Source organism: Parus major, chromosome 10 (assembly GCF_001522545.3).
Source record: "Parus major isolate Abel chromosome 10, Parus_major1.1, whole genome shotgun sequence".
Lineage (NCBI taxonomy): Eukaryota > Metazoa > Chordata > Aves > Passeriformes > Paridae > Parus > Parus major.
Window position 1 is genome coordinate 5418218 of NC_031779.1, and position 19225 is coordinate 5437442.

Genomic DNA, 19225 nt, shown 5'->3' on the forward strand with positions numbered 1-19225 from the left:
TACTAAGGCACCAGATGACTGTCAGTGTAAGGGAGCAAGGGACAGTGCAGTGTCCACAGAGACCAAAGTGCTTGCAAAAATACAGAACTGCACTTGAAAATGCTATTATGCTTTCGGAATCATCACTTTGCAGGTACATACAAGGAGCTAGGGTCTAATCCAGACCTAATTAAAGAAAATTAAGAAACCCATAGCAATAGCTGATTCATCATTTGCTTACTTTTAGCTGGCACGAGACTTGATAATAGCTCTCCAAGAGGATGGATCTAATGTGCATAGAGTAACATGCAGCTCAAGAAGCTAAGCGGAGTTTTAGTGGGGAACGTAGAATACTAACTTGTGGTTTCACATGTGTTTTCTCACAACTGTTCTCAGAAAGAACATGAATATGCCACTTGATTTTATAATAATGAAAAACTCACTCCATCATCAGGCAATCCTAGCCCTGAGTACCCCTGCAGTGAAATTCCCAGATGTTCTTTGACGAAAACCCATCCAATCCCTGCAAAATCTTCACAGCATTAATATATCCTCCAGTTAACAATGCCAGTGAGGAAATGCTCCCTTACTACACTGCTACATGCATAAGGACAAATGTACAGCTCTCATGAACAGAGTAAGTGCTCTAATGTAGAGAGAAATCAGCTTTAAGCAGCTCACATAGCCAGGAGGCATTACTGCTTTAGATCTTCACAGAAAATCTCTCATGAACACTGTTTTGCCATTTCCCCCCAAACATTATTTCTTACCTTTCCTTCTGAAACCCACACTAGCTGGTTCTGTTGTTGCTGAATTGCTTCCTTAAGAGCTCCATACCATCCTTCATTCATTGAATTCAAGTTAATGGTAGCTAGAAGTACAGCAGATTAGTTTGACTTATGATTTCTGCAGAACTACAAGAAGGATTTATACCATGAGTAATAAAAGCAATATAAACTGGTAGGTTAAAACTATGAGATTTAAATAGTAATGTAAACATTAGTACCCAAGCAACCTTAAGGCCTGATGTGGTTTGGGACGTGGAAATTAGCACAGGAAATGCTAAATTAACAGTAGCTTAGAATAAAGAGAGAGAGGCTTGAGTTTAGCTAGACTAAAACAATAAAGTTACATCATTTTCCTATTTATTCAAGTTTTGATTTTGGCTGATGATCCTGCAAAGCCACAAGACCTATTAGAAATGTCATTTTGATGTTTCAGATTGCTTCACATTTGTGCAGTCATGTGCAAATGATGCACACACCAATTAACTACTGGTTATTGAATGGGGAAGCCTGAACAAGTCCATCACTGCTTGACCTGCTCCATTTGCAGAAAATTCTGGAGGTAGAAGCTTTTCTCATCTTGCCTCCCCTTCTCTGTCAGAAAGTCTAATCCAGTCTGTCTAATTACTTACTTGTGAAGAGATGGTGATTATTTTTGCGGAGCTTGTGAGCTCTTTCATACAGCTTTCTGGCACTTTTTCGTGATTCTGGGCACAACCTCATTCTCATGGTCTTTACTCCCTGCTTAGAATCAGGATTTAGGAACACTACAATTGGATACCACTGGGCATAATTCAGACGGTCCACTGCATTGGGAGTGACATCTAATAACGCATGTTTGTCCTGTAGTGACAAAAAGGACAGAAGCAAGAAAGTGAATCATTTATGTCCTACATGAAAATTTTCAAACGTACTTCACAAACTGATTTTGTATTACTTTTACAGAATTCATTGTTTCAAAGTATTGACATAAATCCCTCTCCTATTTTAAGAAAAACCAAACCAATTCAAATACCAGCCTAAATAGGCATATACATTTTGAACTGTAGGACTACTGTATAACTCTAGGATTTTTTACATTTAATTCTATTTTTTTAAAATTTTCCTCAAAGTAAGCAGATGCTAAAATAAAAGTAAGCAGTTTCCTGTCAGCATTCTGTAAATAGGATAAAACCAAAAACTGAAACACAAGACATTACACACTTTTATCTTCCTTTTTACAAAAAAAACCCCAACACTGTGAAGGCAGAACTTGGCCAGCTTTCATTCAATGCAATCAGTCACACAGCATGAAGCATACTGACTTTGCTGCTATAATAGCTTTTTTCCCCTCTCATACTTCAGTATCTGAAACTCTTCCAGTTTGTTTTTAAGTAAGGAAATAAATAGGTAAGCCTCATATAATGCACTAATGGTAGAGGTTTTAAGTATACTAAGGAAGGGAGGTGGAAGAACCTTGTCCTAGTCCTCACACAAAAGAATTATGTCAAGTGATCAATTTGTAGACCCAGGTGCAGCAAAACAGACAACTCCACACAAAGTAACCATCTCTAGCTATAATGTCACACCATGGCTTTAAATGAAAGAGGAAACAGCTTAAAAGAGCCTTAATGGAGAGAGGAGAACTCTGGAACAAAGCCTAGAAGTACATCCAGGCTGCAGTTATTAATATGGAGAAGAAGGGTGGTGGGGTTTCTCTTATTAACCAACAGAGTGATGAGAAAGTTATTTTTAAAGCAAACACAGTAATTTACCATTCTACATTTAAAACACCCAACACTACCTCATGTTACCAGTTTTACTTTTCTTGTGTTACAAGTCCAGTGACAGTAGAAGACTTACTCTATCGATTATCTGCTTTATAGTGTGGAGACGAATAATGCCAGAACTACGTTGGTCAGTACCAGCGTCTCTTGGTTCACTTTCTGGTAAAGAGGACACAGGAAAAATCTATTGTAAATTTACAACATATTCTACATTCCCTTATTAAGATAAAACAAACCATTTCATAGCTCAAGCTGTCAATTCAACTTCTGATTACATATCATACATGAAAGTCTACCCACCATTATGGCCATAAAAATCCTATCTTTACAAAAGCACTTAGGATAAGGTACAGAATTAAAATGAAATTTGAGGTGCTATAAATAGAACTAGTATTTCTTCAGAGAATTATCAGCAGCACTGTAGTAGAAGCATTTACATTTAGTCTGTTCCTTTACATTGTCAATGTCTTGTTAAATATGCTAACTAAAGAAATAATGTGGAAACAATTTAACCAAAAAAACCCTATTTCCTAACTGCAGAAAAACCTGATCTCACACTTACTTGCAATTTGAAAGATATCTGGTTCTTCTCTAGCAAGTTTCTCCCGTGCAACATCAGCTATTGGACCAAAAATGGTTACAGGTCTGAGAAACCCAGCTAGAATTGAAGGAAAAAGAAAAGTCAATATATATTGTTTGCTTAAACCAAATGCAAGATATGCTTAACTACATTGGCTTTTCCAAATCAAACCACACAAACCTGTAATGTGCAGTTAAGAGTACAGCCATACCTTCCCGAAGAACAACTCTTTCATAGGCAGGAAACTTCGTCTGAACAGGTTGGGCAGAAAGATCTTCTCTGCTTTTCCGGAGATTTCTTTTTGAGCTTCGTAAGCCTCGGAATCTCCAAAAGTCTGCTCGATCTCCTCCTGCTGTCTTTGGAAGTGTGTACTGTACACTAGCCAGCTGCTCAGCTCTGAGGTGACAACAAATCCCAGTTACCAAGAAGTCAGCTTCTGAAGTAATGCCTGACTAACAAGCTTATGTTCTCAAAAAATCTCTGCCACTGGCTGAGCCAAGATTTTGTTGTATTATGATCTACAAGACAACTACTAAGCCTGGTATCACATTTCTAAAACTTATTATATCCTTGTCTCTTGTATTGACAAGAAACTTTATTCAAGGACTGTGCAAAGTCAAAAGCAAATCCACAGATATTTTAATTCAGTGTGTTTTACAATTTGTTGCTTTTTTTAACTGAACCAATTTTATAAACCTTAAAGGAAGTCCAGTCATTCATTATACAGATACCATTTAAAACTGTGGGTTTGAACCAGCAATTTAATTCCTGCAGAATCGTACCTGTTTTTGTTAGGTATGATACCTCTTTCCACTTCCTTATGATTCTTCCCAATTCGAATGGCCAGCCACGAGCCCAGTTTGCCATTGTACAGAGTGTCCACCACCCGGAACACTTCACCTTTATTGAAACTTAGTCCATAAGGAGACTCCTTCTCATATTCAAAGTGAGTTCTGATATAGAAAGAATCCCCTACATCAGACTCAACAATGCGACGATAAACTGAAAGAACGGAAAAAAAACCCCAAAATATCAAGTGTTACATAACTTCAAGTGATGTTATAATGCTCACAAGAATTACACAAAGCAATGCCTCACCTTAATTCTCCTTGTTCTAAACGTACATTACTTCAAGAAGCCTTAATGTCTCACAGATGATCTATTTTAAGCAGCGTAACTATTTATAGTAAACTCTCCTAACATAAATTCAACTTCTATAGTCAAAAATTTGAGCCTAGTGCGAGCTTACTTCATTTGCCCCGGAAGGAATTAATCTTGAGAAAGTTTGTATGTACAAACACATCAACATAATCACTCATTTTCAATGGCATCACTACAACTGACTCTTCTACTTCCTCCAAGGATAATGCCAAGACATTACTTAGTTGGTAGGGGTTATTTCTGAAGAGGATTTTTTTTGTTTGGGATTTACATTGTTTGTTTGTACATACTGGCACACCATCAGTCTCTACTCCATTTGTAGTGGCCACCTACTCCAAAGCCAAAAGGCCTTAATAGCCTAAAGTGCCAATTTCCTGCAAGCTAGCAGTTAGTTGTTGTTCACTGGACTTTTTAATGCTGTTCTAAGCAGTCTACTACATCACTTCCAATACACAAATATTTACCGTCTTTTTTCTTCTGTGCCAAAATGGTTACTTCTTCGCCTTTAGGAAGATCAAGCAAAAAAAGGACAGCTTCTTCTCTGATGATATTTGTGAAATCTACATTATTTACCTGGTATCAATGAAGCAATCAGTTTGATTTAGCATATGACATTATTACAGAGATATAATTATACAATAGAAAATCTGAATCTATTGCTATGATTTCTTTCTTTCTTACTCAATTTCATACATACCAAGTGCATGTATTTCAAAATGGATATTGTACCTCTAAATAGTCACACTTTATTTCTCCATAAAAGCACAGCTTCCAGCATACTAGGTAGCTGTTCATGTTGTACTCATTATGGAACACCTATATATATCAGTGTATATATATATATATATCAGTAGTCCACAAAGCACTCTGACAACTTAGTCACCCAGCATGAAATCAAACAACTTTATCAACTGAATTTGTCTACAACATTTAATGTAAAAACCTTACTAAACTTCTAGCAACAGTACAGTAAAAAGAGATTTTTCTCCTAGTAAGTAATCTAATAAATACATACAGAAGAAACCGCGTATGAACTACAAGGGCAAAATACTCAATCCTACAGAAAGAAAATCTACTTTGGCACAACAAAATATTTGTAATGTTAACAGTTTTGACATACCCTGAGAATCTGGTCCCCTTCCTCTAATCCTTCTTTTGCTGCAGGGCTGTCTTCCAGAACACCAGCTACAAATATGCCAACATCATTGCCACCTGCTAGTCGCAAGCCCACACTATCTCCTTTTCTGAATTTTACCAGTTTCATGCTTGGCCTAGAAATTTAGAAAATATCCTACTTACTCGTGTAATAGCACAAAATATCCTGGTAAACTTGAAACATGCAAAGAAATAATCTGCTTGTTAGTCAATTAGTGGCTATTTTGCTATACATACCCTTAACTGCTTATCAGCTGCAGCATTACAACATGCTCAATAGCAGCACTCTAAAAACCCACCTGCATGTACATGTTTAGTATGCCTTGTTTGTCTTACACTCAGTGTTTATATGAGACACTGACACTCTCTTCCAAAAACATTCTTCCTTTTAAAGAGCTGTGCTGGCATACAGATCTATTTTGGCTCTGAAGAGATCAAAATGAATTTGAGGTCAAACCAAACTAGAATCAATTCTCATGTACACTAATGTCCACAAAGGAGATCCCAGCTGAAGCAGACTTATTTCCATGCTGGGACATTGCACATTTCTGCAGTAACCTTTACTCACTGCTCTCCAATCACTATGAAAGGTAAAGAATATACTACAGTAACTTTCCTCTCTTTGGAGATGGAGACAGAAAAGGAGGAGTGAGAGTGCCCAGGGAGAGACAAACCCAGCTAATCCTTTTCACCTGCTGATTATTCCAAAGACTAATTTCCATAGAAATTAATAGATTTTAAAATGGTATATTACACAGTGTAAGTGCCAACAAGGCTCAGGAATAAATCTCACATCTTAACCATTTGTAAACAGAAGGGTCAGGACAGGATACTGGACATGATATCAGAGCACAGATAGAAGTTACTGACCACCCTGGATAAAATTTTGGTTTGCTTAAGGACCAGGCAGGTTCAAATAGAGTTCAGAGATACATTACCGAAGCATTCCATCTTCATGGGTTGAATTGGGTAAAGGACCATCAGATGGACTGACTGGTAAATCCACATCTGGCTGACCTCCTTGTGCATACACTGGCTTTGGTTCTATTAAAATACCAAAGATTTCCAATGTCCATTTGGTCATTTTAAGATGAAAATGTGAAGTTTAACTTAGTTAATGACTTCTTCAGTAGCCTTCCCTCCATACCACTTAGACTCACTTCAAAGTAAAATACTAGAAAACTTACAACAGAAGACATTCTCATCATGCCACTTAGAGCAATGTGGTTACTGGCCTAATTAGTACTTTACTAATTGTAAAGATTCCCAAACTTTTTTTGCACTTCATCAAGTACTTTGTACACTGCAAAAGGACAAGAACTAGAAGGCTCCATGCTCCCAAGACCACTTTCAATCCTTCTGTTTCTAACCTTGATTTCTCTTCCCTAACTTCTTCATTTTTCATTGGTTCTCGTCACTCAAGAATTCAATTTTTGAAATGAAAATAGCATAAATCTTCAATCTAATATACATGCCTTGAGGTCCAGCTGGTGGTCTTGGGGCTATGCACTTACTATGACTTTGCTGTAGAGCTTCTCTGGAGTTCCTGTGAGGAAACTGTCACTGCAGGCTTCCCTCAGCAGTGAGCACTGGCAGGGGCTCTTCTCGGATAAAGGCTTGGCCGTGTTATAAGAATTTCTAAGTAAGGCTCATTTTTGCACACTGGAAAAATTTTGATTTCAAACAAGGCTGACTTTAAACTAGTCTAATATTCCTGATATTACAACTGCACCATCTTCCTTTTAAATCACAGAACAGACTAGTTTGAAATTGGCAATTTCAGGCAACAGTTGGGTAATTATGCCTTTTTCTAACTCTGGTCCTTCCCATACAGTAGCACAATATTTTTCTTTAAGTGTGTAATTAACCTTTCCTAGGCTAAGCCTCTGATGATCTCTCCCAACAAATAATTTCCTCCCACCCTTCTTTGACACAATCAGCTATGACAGTCATCTTGCCCTTGCCTTTAGTCTAAGCAGCAAACCATCACAGATTCTTCCAACCACTTCCCTAACATTTTTATTATAGTCTTGGAAGGATCCTCATTTCCCTAGAGCTTTCATGAGGCTGTTAAAGGATTATATCCTTTGCTACGCTTCTTTATCTTGGGCAAGCGAACTGTATCTGCAGACATTAATTTAAATATTAGCTTTATGTACTGGCCTACAGCTCCTCCCACCTAAACTAAGTATTTCCATGTGTCTCTTCCCATTCATGTAAGAATAGAACATTTCTCCTTCCCCACCAACCAACAAAACCCCCCACACTATTTATCACTCATTTGCTAGCCCCTCAGACCAATTATCAGTACGTTATTTTGGATTAAGAGCCATCTTAAGGGTCACTGATCTGGCTCGATTGGTATTGTGCCAATTGTTAATCTTCAGTATCTTACAGAAATGCAGAATTCAACTTTCTAATCTTACTACCACATCCTTTTCCAACTTGGCAAATATAAACTACTTCATTTGCCTCTCTTCACAACACTCCTGTAAGAGGTCACTTCTTATGACTATCTCTGTAATAATGGCTGCTGCTGTATCACAAAACCTACTGTTCTTATTTTTAAGATCTTTCAGAGTCTATCAACGTCATAACTCTTCCAGTTCTTCACTAATCTACTGACTACTACATGCAGAAGTGTCACTGCTCATCCCTTAGGTCCTCAAATATTTTCAAGCTTGAATGTGCTCTCTCTCATTCCACCCAGCCTTTCAGTAACAACTCCCTCTAAACCATCTGCACAGCTCCTTTCTCCACTTGTAACTTCACTGAAGTGCCTCACTGTGTAAACAAAAATCTTGTAAGTGCCAGCCTGCCCAGAACAGTGTCCTGTAGCATCTTTTGTTTGGTTGGTTTTTTTATTTTTTACACCATCTGGCTTTTATCTGCTGCCATTTAGTTTATCCTTCCCTTTTGGGAAAAGGAATGAGATTTTGTTCTGGTTTGATTAGCTGTACTGCATTTGTTAAGCTCCCTTCTTGGTCCATGACTGTAGTTAAGTGCTACATGAACAAAGCATTCGGGAGTGTTTTGAGTTGTATCTTGGGAACAGTAGCTCTAAACAGGCTTAACTACATCATTGTTATAGACTGCTACAGTAACCTATAAGAACACATTCACTATTGAACACTCAGAAATGATGGATTTTAACCTTGCCTGAGAAATCAGTACAAAACTACAACCATTACTTACAACTACAATCCTAAACACGGAAATCTGACTCCCATATAAAGACAGACCCCACAACTTAGGTTTTCAGGACCAAAACTCTTAAGATATAAATGGGATTATGGTTACAAAGACTATTTGTATTCAGAAATAAAAATAATTAGGATTTGGTTTGTTTTAAGACTTGAAAGTAATTCCACAAATATGCAAGAGCATTAAGTCTTTACTGGTCATCCATTCTTAATGACATGCACAATTAATATATTTTAATATTTTTACCTGGGAGTGGTGGAGTTTGTTTTTCAGTTCTTTCAACTGTCACCTCTTCCACAGTTTTAGAAATATCATCTGCATTCTTTACAGGTGTAGAGACAGCTCCTGGTTTAGTTATTCTCTCATCTTCTCTGCTTCGATGACTATATTAGAGAAAAAAATTCCACTCTGCATACAGAACTGCTTCTATGATCTCAGTCTATTAAGACTAAAGGATAAATACTTTCATTCATCAAGTTCAGGGTAAGCTATCACCATTATTATTGAGGAAGGTTTTGTTCTCAGACTATCACATTATTAAGTTTTTACCATTTATAAATCCTAGTGTTTTGTCCCTAATAGCACCTTAACAAAGGAGTTCCCTAGGTATAGCAGTTTAGAGAGCAGCAGACACAGACTCCTCTCTGCTTCAAACACAAGTCACACACACCTGCTGTATATTGATGGATATATAAGGAATAGAGAAGCAAAGGGAAGAAAGGAGGAAAATCCACTACAATGTTCTTTTCCTCACCCCTTCCTACAGAAATAATGGATTTTTAGACTTAGTTCTTAGGTTTTGCTGTGACCAAGCTAAATTATCTGCTGCTTTGTTTGTCAGCTGCCCTGACACACAAGTGCTGCTGGTGTGGCACTTTTTATCTTTGCAAAGTCCTGCCAAGGCCTGCAGAAATATGTTCCTCATTTCTCATCTCCTCAGAGATAAGGCCTTCAATCCACAGCTTTGACAACAGGGGAGTGCTTCTCACCCTCACATTTTAGTCAAAAGACAATTTGTTGCTTCTTATGCATTTCTTATGCACACTTTGAGCGCAAACTGAAGTAATTTAGGACAAGTTAAAGTAACTTCTTGTTTTCAAATGATGAAAGCAAGGAAAATTCTACAGAAGATAACTTCTATTCCTTGAGCCCAAAAAGTCAGGTATTCTTATATTGCTGTATTGAGATAGGGCTACCAGTTGTACCACAACAGAACTGAACATGTGCTGCATGTTGAAATGTTAACCACTACGCTGCTATCTGATGAACACTGAATCATTTAATAGGGTTGGAACAGATGAATATTAATAATGAGCTAGAAAAATAAAGTTTTCTTCCTGGGAGTTGGCAAATAAGCAAGGATTTAATATATATTAAATATTTGAATATTTGAAATATGACAGACACAAATAGCAACCTTTCATATAACACCAGACTGATTTGCCAAGAGGGGGGAAAAAGGTATTTTCTCAAGGATAACAAGGGCTTGGTCAGTAGATGCAAGCCCATTTGCTCTCATAAAGGAGAGATCTGTACTGGAGGGAAAAAAGAGAGAAGTTCTGCACTACCAACAGCTAGGTGGTGCTACTGGGCAATAGTGAGCATCACTGCCCATAAAGCACAAATGGATCAAATTCCCATCATCGGGGTTAAGATTGTTAAGATCCTAATCAGAAATAATGCTCCAAGAAATGGAAATATCACTTCAGAAAACAGATCCCAGCAAGTCCTCTCATTCAAGACATATAGTAAAGAATAAAAGAAATCACAAAAATCAAAACACAAATAGAATGTGCTTTCCTGAAGCAAAACAAAGTTTTGATACATAAGAAACAAAGCTTAGCTATTCAGTCAAGACCTACTACAACTTCTCATTGCATTCCTCTGCCAGTTTTAAAACCATGTGCCCAAAGGCAGCCAAACAGAATACAGAAAAGTACTCCAGTCACCACAACAAACTGTGAAGAGAAGCACTTCTGCATTATAAACAGTCATCTTATTTTAAATCATTGATAAAAACAAGCACAGTAGTTTAATTTTTAAAATCCCTATTTATGCCTCTTTTTATCCAGATAAAGTCCCTTTTGGAGACTCCTACAGCTAATTAAAAGGATGCTAAAACCACTATGTGTAAGAAAGTGAACAGCAAGCATTTATCCTTCTACTTCATTCCCAAACATCACTGATAGATGTTTTCCTATTCCTCTTTTGAATTTCCAGTTTAGGTGCATAAAGCTAGACAGTACCAGACTAAAACATGACTGGACTGGTCGTTCCCTTGAAAATATTTTCTGGCTTGTTAAAAACAGATACATATATTTAGCTATTTAAATGCATTATAGGTGTCCTTAAAACAAAAAAAAAGTTCTGTAGTGTTGTAAGCTGCAAGCAATTCCATTCCCCAGAGATTTCTGGATAATGAGCACTAGTTAATAAGATACATTTCCCCATGAGCCCTCTCTACCTGTTTCCAAGCACCTCCTAACATTTGAAAGGAGCATTATTCCTAAGCAAGAATATCTGTTTTGCTCTAAAAATAAGGCAAAAAATACTATAGTTACTACACAAAGACAAAATTCATTTTACATTTCCTCTACACATTCCAAACCCAGTGCAATTTTATGCTGCCTTGATTCCTGCACAAATCAAGAGAATGCATATGTGGAAGCTCTCAAGAACAATAACTAAAATACAGACACTGAGGGCACAGCACAAAATAGTCAGGTGAGTATCTGAAGCAACAGGCTCCTGGGCTGCTGCTATGTGTGCAGGCAAATAGACCCTGCCAACTTAAAAGCCTGCAAAAGGTCAGGTCTACTCTACCTAAGACATGAAAGTTTAAATGAGGAAAAAGCTGATAGAACAAAAAAGAAACACTAGAAAAGCAAGGGAGTAATTTTCTTCCTTGACTTTGCTTAAACTGTCCAGTAAGCTCTGAATATTGCACATTACAGGATGATAAAGGAAACAACTTGATGCCACCACTGGTTCTAGGTGAGGGAAACTTGTTAAAAACTGACAGCTGCACTTCCCAAGAGACAGAAGTGTTGTTCACTGTGTGCACTGTGACACTATTGTTTAACATCTGTGCCGTGTCAGGGCCCCCTTTACCTCACTTCCTCTCCATGACACTTTTTCCAAGTGTGTTTAGCAGAAACAATTTTAAATTACAAAATACAATTAGTGACATGTTAGTGCTATTACTGCAGAGTAAGAGATGACCTGCAACACACAGTGTTTGTCTCTACAGAAAATTATGGAAAATATGAACATGCAGGATCTTTCAAAACGTATTTTTAGCATATCTCAAACCCTTTAGCATAAGAACGGTAAGAGCAGAATAGCACCTTCCTAAAGACATTCAAAATAGAGCTGATTTTTATCTTACATTCTTAATTTTTCAGCTTGTTTTGAAAATGGACACAATAACCAATCTCTTGTGCTACATATAAATTGACAATGGTATTATAATAGTCAGCCTCATCCTTCCACAAACAATGATCATCTCCACAGTGATTTCTTCAAACTATCACATCTTTTTTGCTGAGGTTAAAGTGTTAAACACATCAGAGGATGTTCTTGCTATTCCAATACCAATGTGAGGAAGTCAGCATAGGAGACAGAGTTCCTAAGCAGGGGTTCATTAAATTAGTAAAGGGCAGCCCAGAGATACCATCTGGCAGGTTTGGCAGCACCTGGCTTTAAATGCCAGTCTTTAGGATGGGTCACACCAGAAGCTTACCCAGCTCAGCAGCTTCTTAGTGCCAGCAGTAAGACCAGATAGCTAAGGAAGGATGTGTGAAACTTGTCCTGAGGTACTCTCCAGCTTAGGTGCAGAGACTTTGCTCATTCTAACACTTTAAGTACAACTCTTCATAGGTTATATAGAAAGCACAATTAGCCCTTTCTGTTACTAAGAAAAATGCTTTAGAATTTGAGTTTTTAGAAGACTGTTCAAGAGACATCTACGAACCTTCTTCAGACTAAATAAAACTAAAGCTCTATTTAATGCTTTGACAGAATAATCAAACACCAATTCTTATGGAAACCCTATATCCAGGAACATTGTAAGCAGGCTGGTGCACATCCCAGTGAGGAATACTGAAAGGTGAACAGCATTGAAGACCCTGCCAGACCCCAAAGCAATACTAAGGCAGCTCTGTTAGCAGATTTCTGTACTCTGGTGCACAGGCAGACATGTCAGTCTGTACTCAAGCTTGTATGAAAGGACTAAGAGGATTCCCCTGGAACTTCCCTCCTCATTAACATACAAACACTTGGCAGAACAGTATCTAAATAAAGACTCATTATCATCAATGCATTTTTAACATCCTCCTTCAGCTTAGCTGGAAGACTTTTTGCACATTTCTTCCTCAGCCCTTTCTCAAGCCTTTTTCTTCCTCTAGATTTTCCACCAAGCTCAAAAAAGAATAAGTAGTTAACAACAAATTTGATCTTACAGTAGATTTAAACTTACACAAACAACCCTTACAAAGAGAAGTTGCTCTCAACATGTTTTTCTTTCCATGGCTCAGGGCCCAGATTTTCTGATCTTGAAAGGGACATGTTGCACAGGAAGTCAAGCCATGCCAAAGTAGCTCTTGCTCATAAAGAAGATATAACGGATGCATTCAGAGTTGAGATAACTTCAAAGTTCTCTCTCGGGGAGGATTTGATTCTTCCAACAGTTTGGTCTACAGGAAGTGACCATCTACCTAAACCACTGCAGTAGGACAGGAAAGCACTAACACTAAGCTAAGTCAGTCACAGTTCTGATAGATTTTCTTTTTTTGTTCCTCCCTCCAGCAAGCCCTATCAGACTGCACTAGAAATGCATGTCAAGACATACAGTTTTGAAATATAACAGAGATCTCACAACTTTCACAATCAAAATCCTGCCTCTGGGACCCTGCTTTTAAGTTTTTTCTGTGAATGCAGTTCCTGCTTGAAAACAAGCTTGCATGCTTTGTGGTCCCTCTGAACAATGTACACGAAAGAGAAGCAAAAATACCTGTAACCCATAACCCCAAGCAGGTGTACATGCAGGTACAATCTCTTCTGCAGTTGTATTGACCTTTAAAAGCCTCTAAGAGCCTTGAAGGTCTGTTATTTTCCCCTTGGGCAAACCAATTTTATTAATAAGCAATCAGGCATATCTTTAATGAAATGGCCAGTTGCAAGTTGTTTTTTCAGAGTTTTTGAACAGAATCTAAAAACCTTCAGATAGAGGCTCTGAATCTGGAATTTGCACAGATTAATTGTAATTACTGTTCTATCATATTATGAGCAGTCACATGAGAAACTTTTCTTTTTCAACTATTTAGTAGAATTTGAAACCCAACACTGAAACGCTATTTCAAGAAATTAGAATGTCTATTTCTAGACTGTGGAAATGCAAAACTGGGCAGATTTGTAATTCAGGACTAAAGTTTCATATGGCAGAAGAAAAAATTCCAAACCATACAGTACATTACTTGTCTCTGAATTCATATAAAATTAGACTCACATACTGAAGAATTATGATCAGTGCTCTTTTACCAAGTTCAAATATTAAAATGTAGAGTGCAAAAGTTAAATCTGCTGTGCAATACACCTCGTTTTGTAGGAATTAAATGTATTCAGAGACATAATGCCTATGCCTAAAGAGAGCAAAATATCAAGAAGCTTACCCAGACTGAACATGCAACAGGAACTGTGCTACAGGTCATCTCAAATCTCCTCACAGCTAACTGCTTTCCAAAACCAAAATGCAACTACACATTATTCAGTAACACATATTGCTATCAAACTTACATTGTCATTCATACAACCATGCTCTATGATTATGTTTAAAAAAGATGTAACAATAAATAAAGGTTTGGTTTCTCCTCAAGTCTAAAGTATTTGGATCATTATTATCTACATCTCTTGAGACAAAGAATGTCATATTACTGCCTCCATAGCTCTGCTTCACATTTGTTACACCATTTAAATCCAAGCACTCCTACAACTTATATGTTACATTAAATAGTTGATTTAAAAATAATACAACGCTGCCATCACCTGCCGTTGCTGGGCTGCTGTGGAGAATGTCTGGAATGGTCTGAAGGCTCTGACCTCTGGTCAGGAGATCGTGAACGACTGCGGCGGGGCCTGTCATGTGATCGGTTGGAATGATCTGATGCCAGCGACTGAATTTCTGAAATGTCTGTTAAATAAAAGTTGTTTTTCATGAAATGACTGTAATTTAAATGGTGGCATGACCTGCTTAAATGGGAATAAGCTTTTGCAGAGAATTTTTATGAAGATGTTAAATCTATGCTTATTATTACACAAAAATCAAATTTAATATTCCTGAAAGAACAGCCACAAGAATAGGGACCGTATCTTTTTCTTTACAGTTTTTGAAGGTGTGGATTTCAATCACATTCAAACAAAAATTTACCCACATTACAATCTTACTCCTAACTCTTCTCCTTCCCACCCTCTCATCCCACTTAGGTATTTCTCATCTTGACAACACAGGGAGTTTTTTCCTCTTTAGAAATCAAATTTTTATACTCACCATCTCTTTCTGAAGCATTAGCAGAATGAATACTGTCAGAAAGATCAGGGACATTCAACAGTGTGGCTCGTTCATCTCTCTGAACAACCATCTTCAATTTGCCTTTTGACCTTTCTATTAATGTTTTGGCATCTGCTAAGGACATATTTTCCGTCACTGTGCCATTTATCTGGAATAGAGCAGGAAAAAAGAACAGATATAAACTTCATAAAAAAAACCCCAATGCATCTCCAGCATAAAGAATGGTGTTCTGTCTGATGATATTTAGAAATAGTTAAAAAATCAAATTACCCTAATACAATGGAAGACCATTAGGCTCATCCAAAATATTGCATAATAAAGAAAATTATTTTCAGTTTTCAAAGGCAAAGCTTCTAGCACTAATAGAAAACTTGTAAAATATTAGTTATGTTTTTTGAACCAGCACTGCTATACACAACTGAGCTAAGAATGGTCCATCTATTTGCACCAACACATTCACAGCACTACCTTGAAATAAAAATTGTTAGTATAAATTAAAAAATCATGCAATGACCTCAGTTGGAAGGGACCTCAAATACCATCCAGCTCCAACCACCTTGCCATGGGCAGGGACACCTCCCACTAGACCAGGATGCTTAAAGCCCCATCCTCTTGCCTTGGATACTGATAGGGGTGGGACATAAAAAATTAACCCCTGGGTACATTTATTTCTACAAAAACCCCAACCAAACAAAAAAATTTACCTGAAGGCAGGTATTAATGTTCCACAACATTCTACTTAAAACTAAGTAAAGCTTCATACTTCTTCAAATAATCTTTATTATGTATTTACAGTGGGCATTATTTGTCTGAATAACTTAAGGAATAATACCAAAAAGGTGTAGTAGTTTTCTTTTCCTTAGGGAAGTGGATTCATATTAAATTTGATCTTTGTAATGAAAAGTGACACACCTTCTATTAACTACAATCATGTTACTGATCTTTGTTCTTTGTTTAATCATGTTACTGCCAGTTCTAGGCAGAGCTGTATCAGTGAGTTTTGCCTTTGAACAACCACCACCACCATATACTGTACCTTCAGTACAACATCTCCTTCCTGGATATTGCCATCTCTTGCTGCCAGGCTATCCTGTGATATTTCTTTCACAAATATGTGACTTGCCAACCGCAGACCATACTCTGTATAATAAAAGAGAAAAGAAAACTGATGAAGTTAGAGTAGAAAAGAGGGAGCTATCTGGAGATTCACAGACTGCTTTATACAGTATTTACACAGGCAACACAAAGAGCTGTAGCAGAATGTGTTATAGCTTCACCATTATATCAATCTTTTTCTAACACTGCCTATAATCAGAACTGTTGTTAAACAGCTTCACTTAGATGCTATCTACAAATTTCCCTCTTCCAAACAAGACACCCACTGAAGACTCAGCTAAAGTGTAGGTATGTAGCTGCTGACTACCAGATGTTGGCTGCAGTTGGGATTTGTTTACACTATATAATACTTTACCCTTAACTAAGCACACAGATTTTGGAATATGAAATACAATAGCATTTTATAAGTTTTGAGCCAGCTACTGGTAAAATGGGAAAACTGGAAACAGCACAGTTCATTCGGCCCACACAGCCTTTAACCCAACACCGAGTGAAGCAGCTGGCCTTTAAACACCAGCTAAAGTTTTAGCAAGAGATGTACACACAAGTTACCTTCATTTTTCCTGGATTTTACCAGAGTGACTTTGGTGGGCTTTGCAGGCTGGCTGGAGGTGACAGACCTCCTGTCTGACCTTGGAGACAAGCTCCTCTCCCTGCTCGCGCTGCGATCTCTGACCCAGCTCTTCTCGTGCCTCCTGCTGGCACTGGGACCACCACGGCTGCTCCTGGGATCCCGGATTTCCTCATCGTAGCTGTCGTCCTCGTTTTCAGACACCGGATCAGGGTCTGGTCGAGTCACTGGAATCTGAATTTTCTTCATCCTTCGGATAGTCTACAAGCCAACGGCAGATATCAGCCTCTGGCTGTGTAATGCTAATGGTGCTACTAAATGTCAGAAGCCAAGCTAATCCCAGCATTCAAAACATGCAGATGCATTTGTGGATGCTCTGCATGGCTGCATCTGCATTATAAAATTATATCAAATTAATACAGGAGACCAATAAATACAGATTATTAGAAACCTGTTTTTACAGTGATTTTAGTCTTTTTCAATGTTTTTGTACAAGTGGCAAAAGGGTAACAATCAATAGACTTTGTAGCACAACACAATATTCTGTCTTCAGAATGTCTTCTGTCTTGAATGCCCTCTTTGCTTAAAACCACAAAATCAGTTACTGGCACTGCTAAAACCCTTTCTTTGCTAACATGTAATCTAGTGTATACTCAGTATGCTCTTGACAGTAATTCTCCTCAACTTTGAAGTCTCCCAGTCTTCCAAAGAAATGTTTATGCAAGACACAGAGGAAGGGGAGCAGTCACTCTGGAAGTTCAAAGTTGGTTTGTACAACTTAGCTGGTTCCACAATATGAGCCAGGCCTTGCTCAGAGATTTCTTTGCTATGCATTACAGAACCAAACCAAGTCCTACCATAAAGTTTTCATTAATTACATTTTTAAAAAATATAAGTCTACACACCAAATATTTAACACACTGAAAGCCCTGCACAGCTTGCCACACATTGCTTTCTGTAAGCTTTGAAGAACTGCTGCCAAATCTACAAACGCGTAACATTACACTTTTTATGCAACTGCATTAAAGCACACAAATGCACTAAAAATCTGTCAGCAGAAAAGCTTTTCTACAAGCCCCAGAAGTCTGTTTTCATTAAGAAACTTCTAACATTCTAAACAGTGTGCATTTTTGGTGCTATTTTTCTGTAACATAACCCCCAAACTTCTACAGAAAGCTGGATTACCCTTTGGTGATGACCTGTTCTGTTTTGCAAAAGTTCAAATACCAACCACTTAGAATAAGCCTACGAAATTATAGGAATTAAGTTAATTATACTTTATTTTGGCAAACTGTTTATTGAACACAAAAAGAACTGTGTTAGTGCCTGAACAGCCTGTCCTTTAGCATACGCCAGCCTTTGAAAAACTCAGTAAAAGTGCATCCAACAAAGCAAACAAATTTTAAACAAAGATGACTTGCCACAATTTGGCAATCTGAGAAGAACTTTACCATAAAGAAAAGGAGTCTGAATTATCCCATGCTACACTATGCAATCATCATCATTCACATTTCAAAAAACATTCTGAGTGACCCACTTGCTAAACATACCATGATTATCACTTAAACCTGAAACATCACACAGGTGTTATTCAAGTACCTTGCATCATGCCCGTATTTTATAGCAGACATTACATTATTGTACTTTTATTCTTTAATGATGGAACTTTAAATCTTCAAGACATTCACTTACAATTTTGGCATTCTTCCCACTTTTCCTCAGCTGCTGAACAGCAAATGCATGCTCGACATTATCCATTGAAACTCCATTAACCATTGCAACACGGTCATTTTCTCTACATGAAAAACATCACAATGTACAGTATAAATACCTTATGCCAAGAAGAAAATATTGGTGAATAAGTGCCCCTATAGAGCAAAGTGCCTGTATTACAAACCCACTACACCAACAGCTACAGACAGACAACTTGAGCCCAAAGCAATCAGGAGGTTAAGCTACTACGGACAAAGATGAATGAATGCCCCTGAATCAGAACCCAGGTATAATTTGGCACTTACTGTAGCAGTCCTTCTGCTGGGCCTCCTTTCAGCACATCAGAAATAACTATTGATGTCTCACCACTCTGAAAGTGAGGATTATCTCTTCCTCCAGATATTGCAATACCAAATCCAAATCCAGGGGCCTATAATGCAATAAAAGAAATATTTTTACTTTCCAATATCTAATGGTCACAATTTGCATTCCCATGCCAAACACAAAAAGGTCCCATGAGATGAATACAAGCTTTTGAAAGAAAAGCAGGATCAATGAACCAATCAATGCTATGCAATCCAGTAACAGGGGATAGATTAAAAATAAACACTTTCAGAAGGCAGAGGTTTT

General features: G+C 37.7%; 1 protein-coding gene across 9 annotated transcripts in view; it reads right to left on the bottom strand.

The window, feature by feature from the left end:
- Nucleotides 1–19225, bottom strand: part of TJP1 (tight junction protein 1) — a 158291-nt gene that overhangs the window by 18036 nt on the left and 121030 nt on the right. For all 9 annotated transcript variants that reach the window (XM_015638900.2, XM_015638899.2, XM_019007927.2 and 6 more), the window contains exons 4-19: nt 18901–19025; nt 18575–18677; nt 16864–17143; nt 16232–16335; nt 15175–15343; nt 14673–14817; nt 8877–9013; nt 6365–6470; nt 5392–5542; nt 4736–4844; nt 3893–4112; nt 3322–3506; nt 3093–3188; nt 2607–2689; nt 1397–1607; nt 750–850 (exon numbers count right to left, since the gene is read on the bottom strand). In XM_015638900.2, the coding sequence (XP_015494386.2) occupies nt 750–850; nt 1397–1607; nt 2607–2689; nt 3093–3188; nt 3322–3506; nt 3893–4112; nt 4736–4844; nt 5392–5542; nt 6365–6470; nt 8877–9013; nt 14673–14817; nt 15175–15343; nt 16232–16335; nt 16864–17143; nt 18575–18677; nt 18901–19025 (2325 nt within the window). The remainder of the gene's footprint in view (nt 1–749; nt 851–1396; nt 1608–2606; nt 2690–3092; nt 3189–3321; nt 3507–3892; nt 4113–4735; nt 4845–5391; nt 5543–6364; nt 6471–8876; nt 9014–14672; nt 14818–15174; nt 15344–16231; nt 16336–16863; nt 17144–18574; nt 18678–18900; nt 19026–19225) is intronic.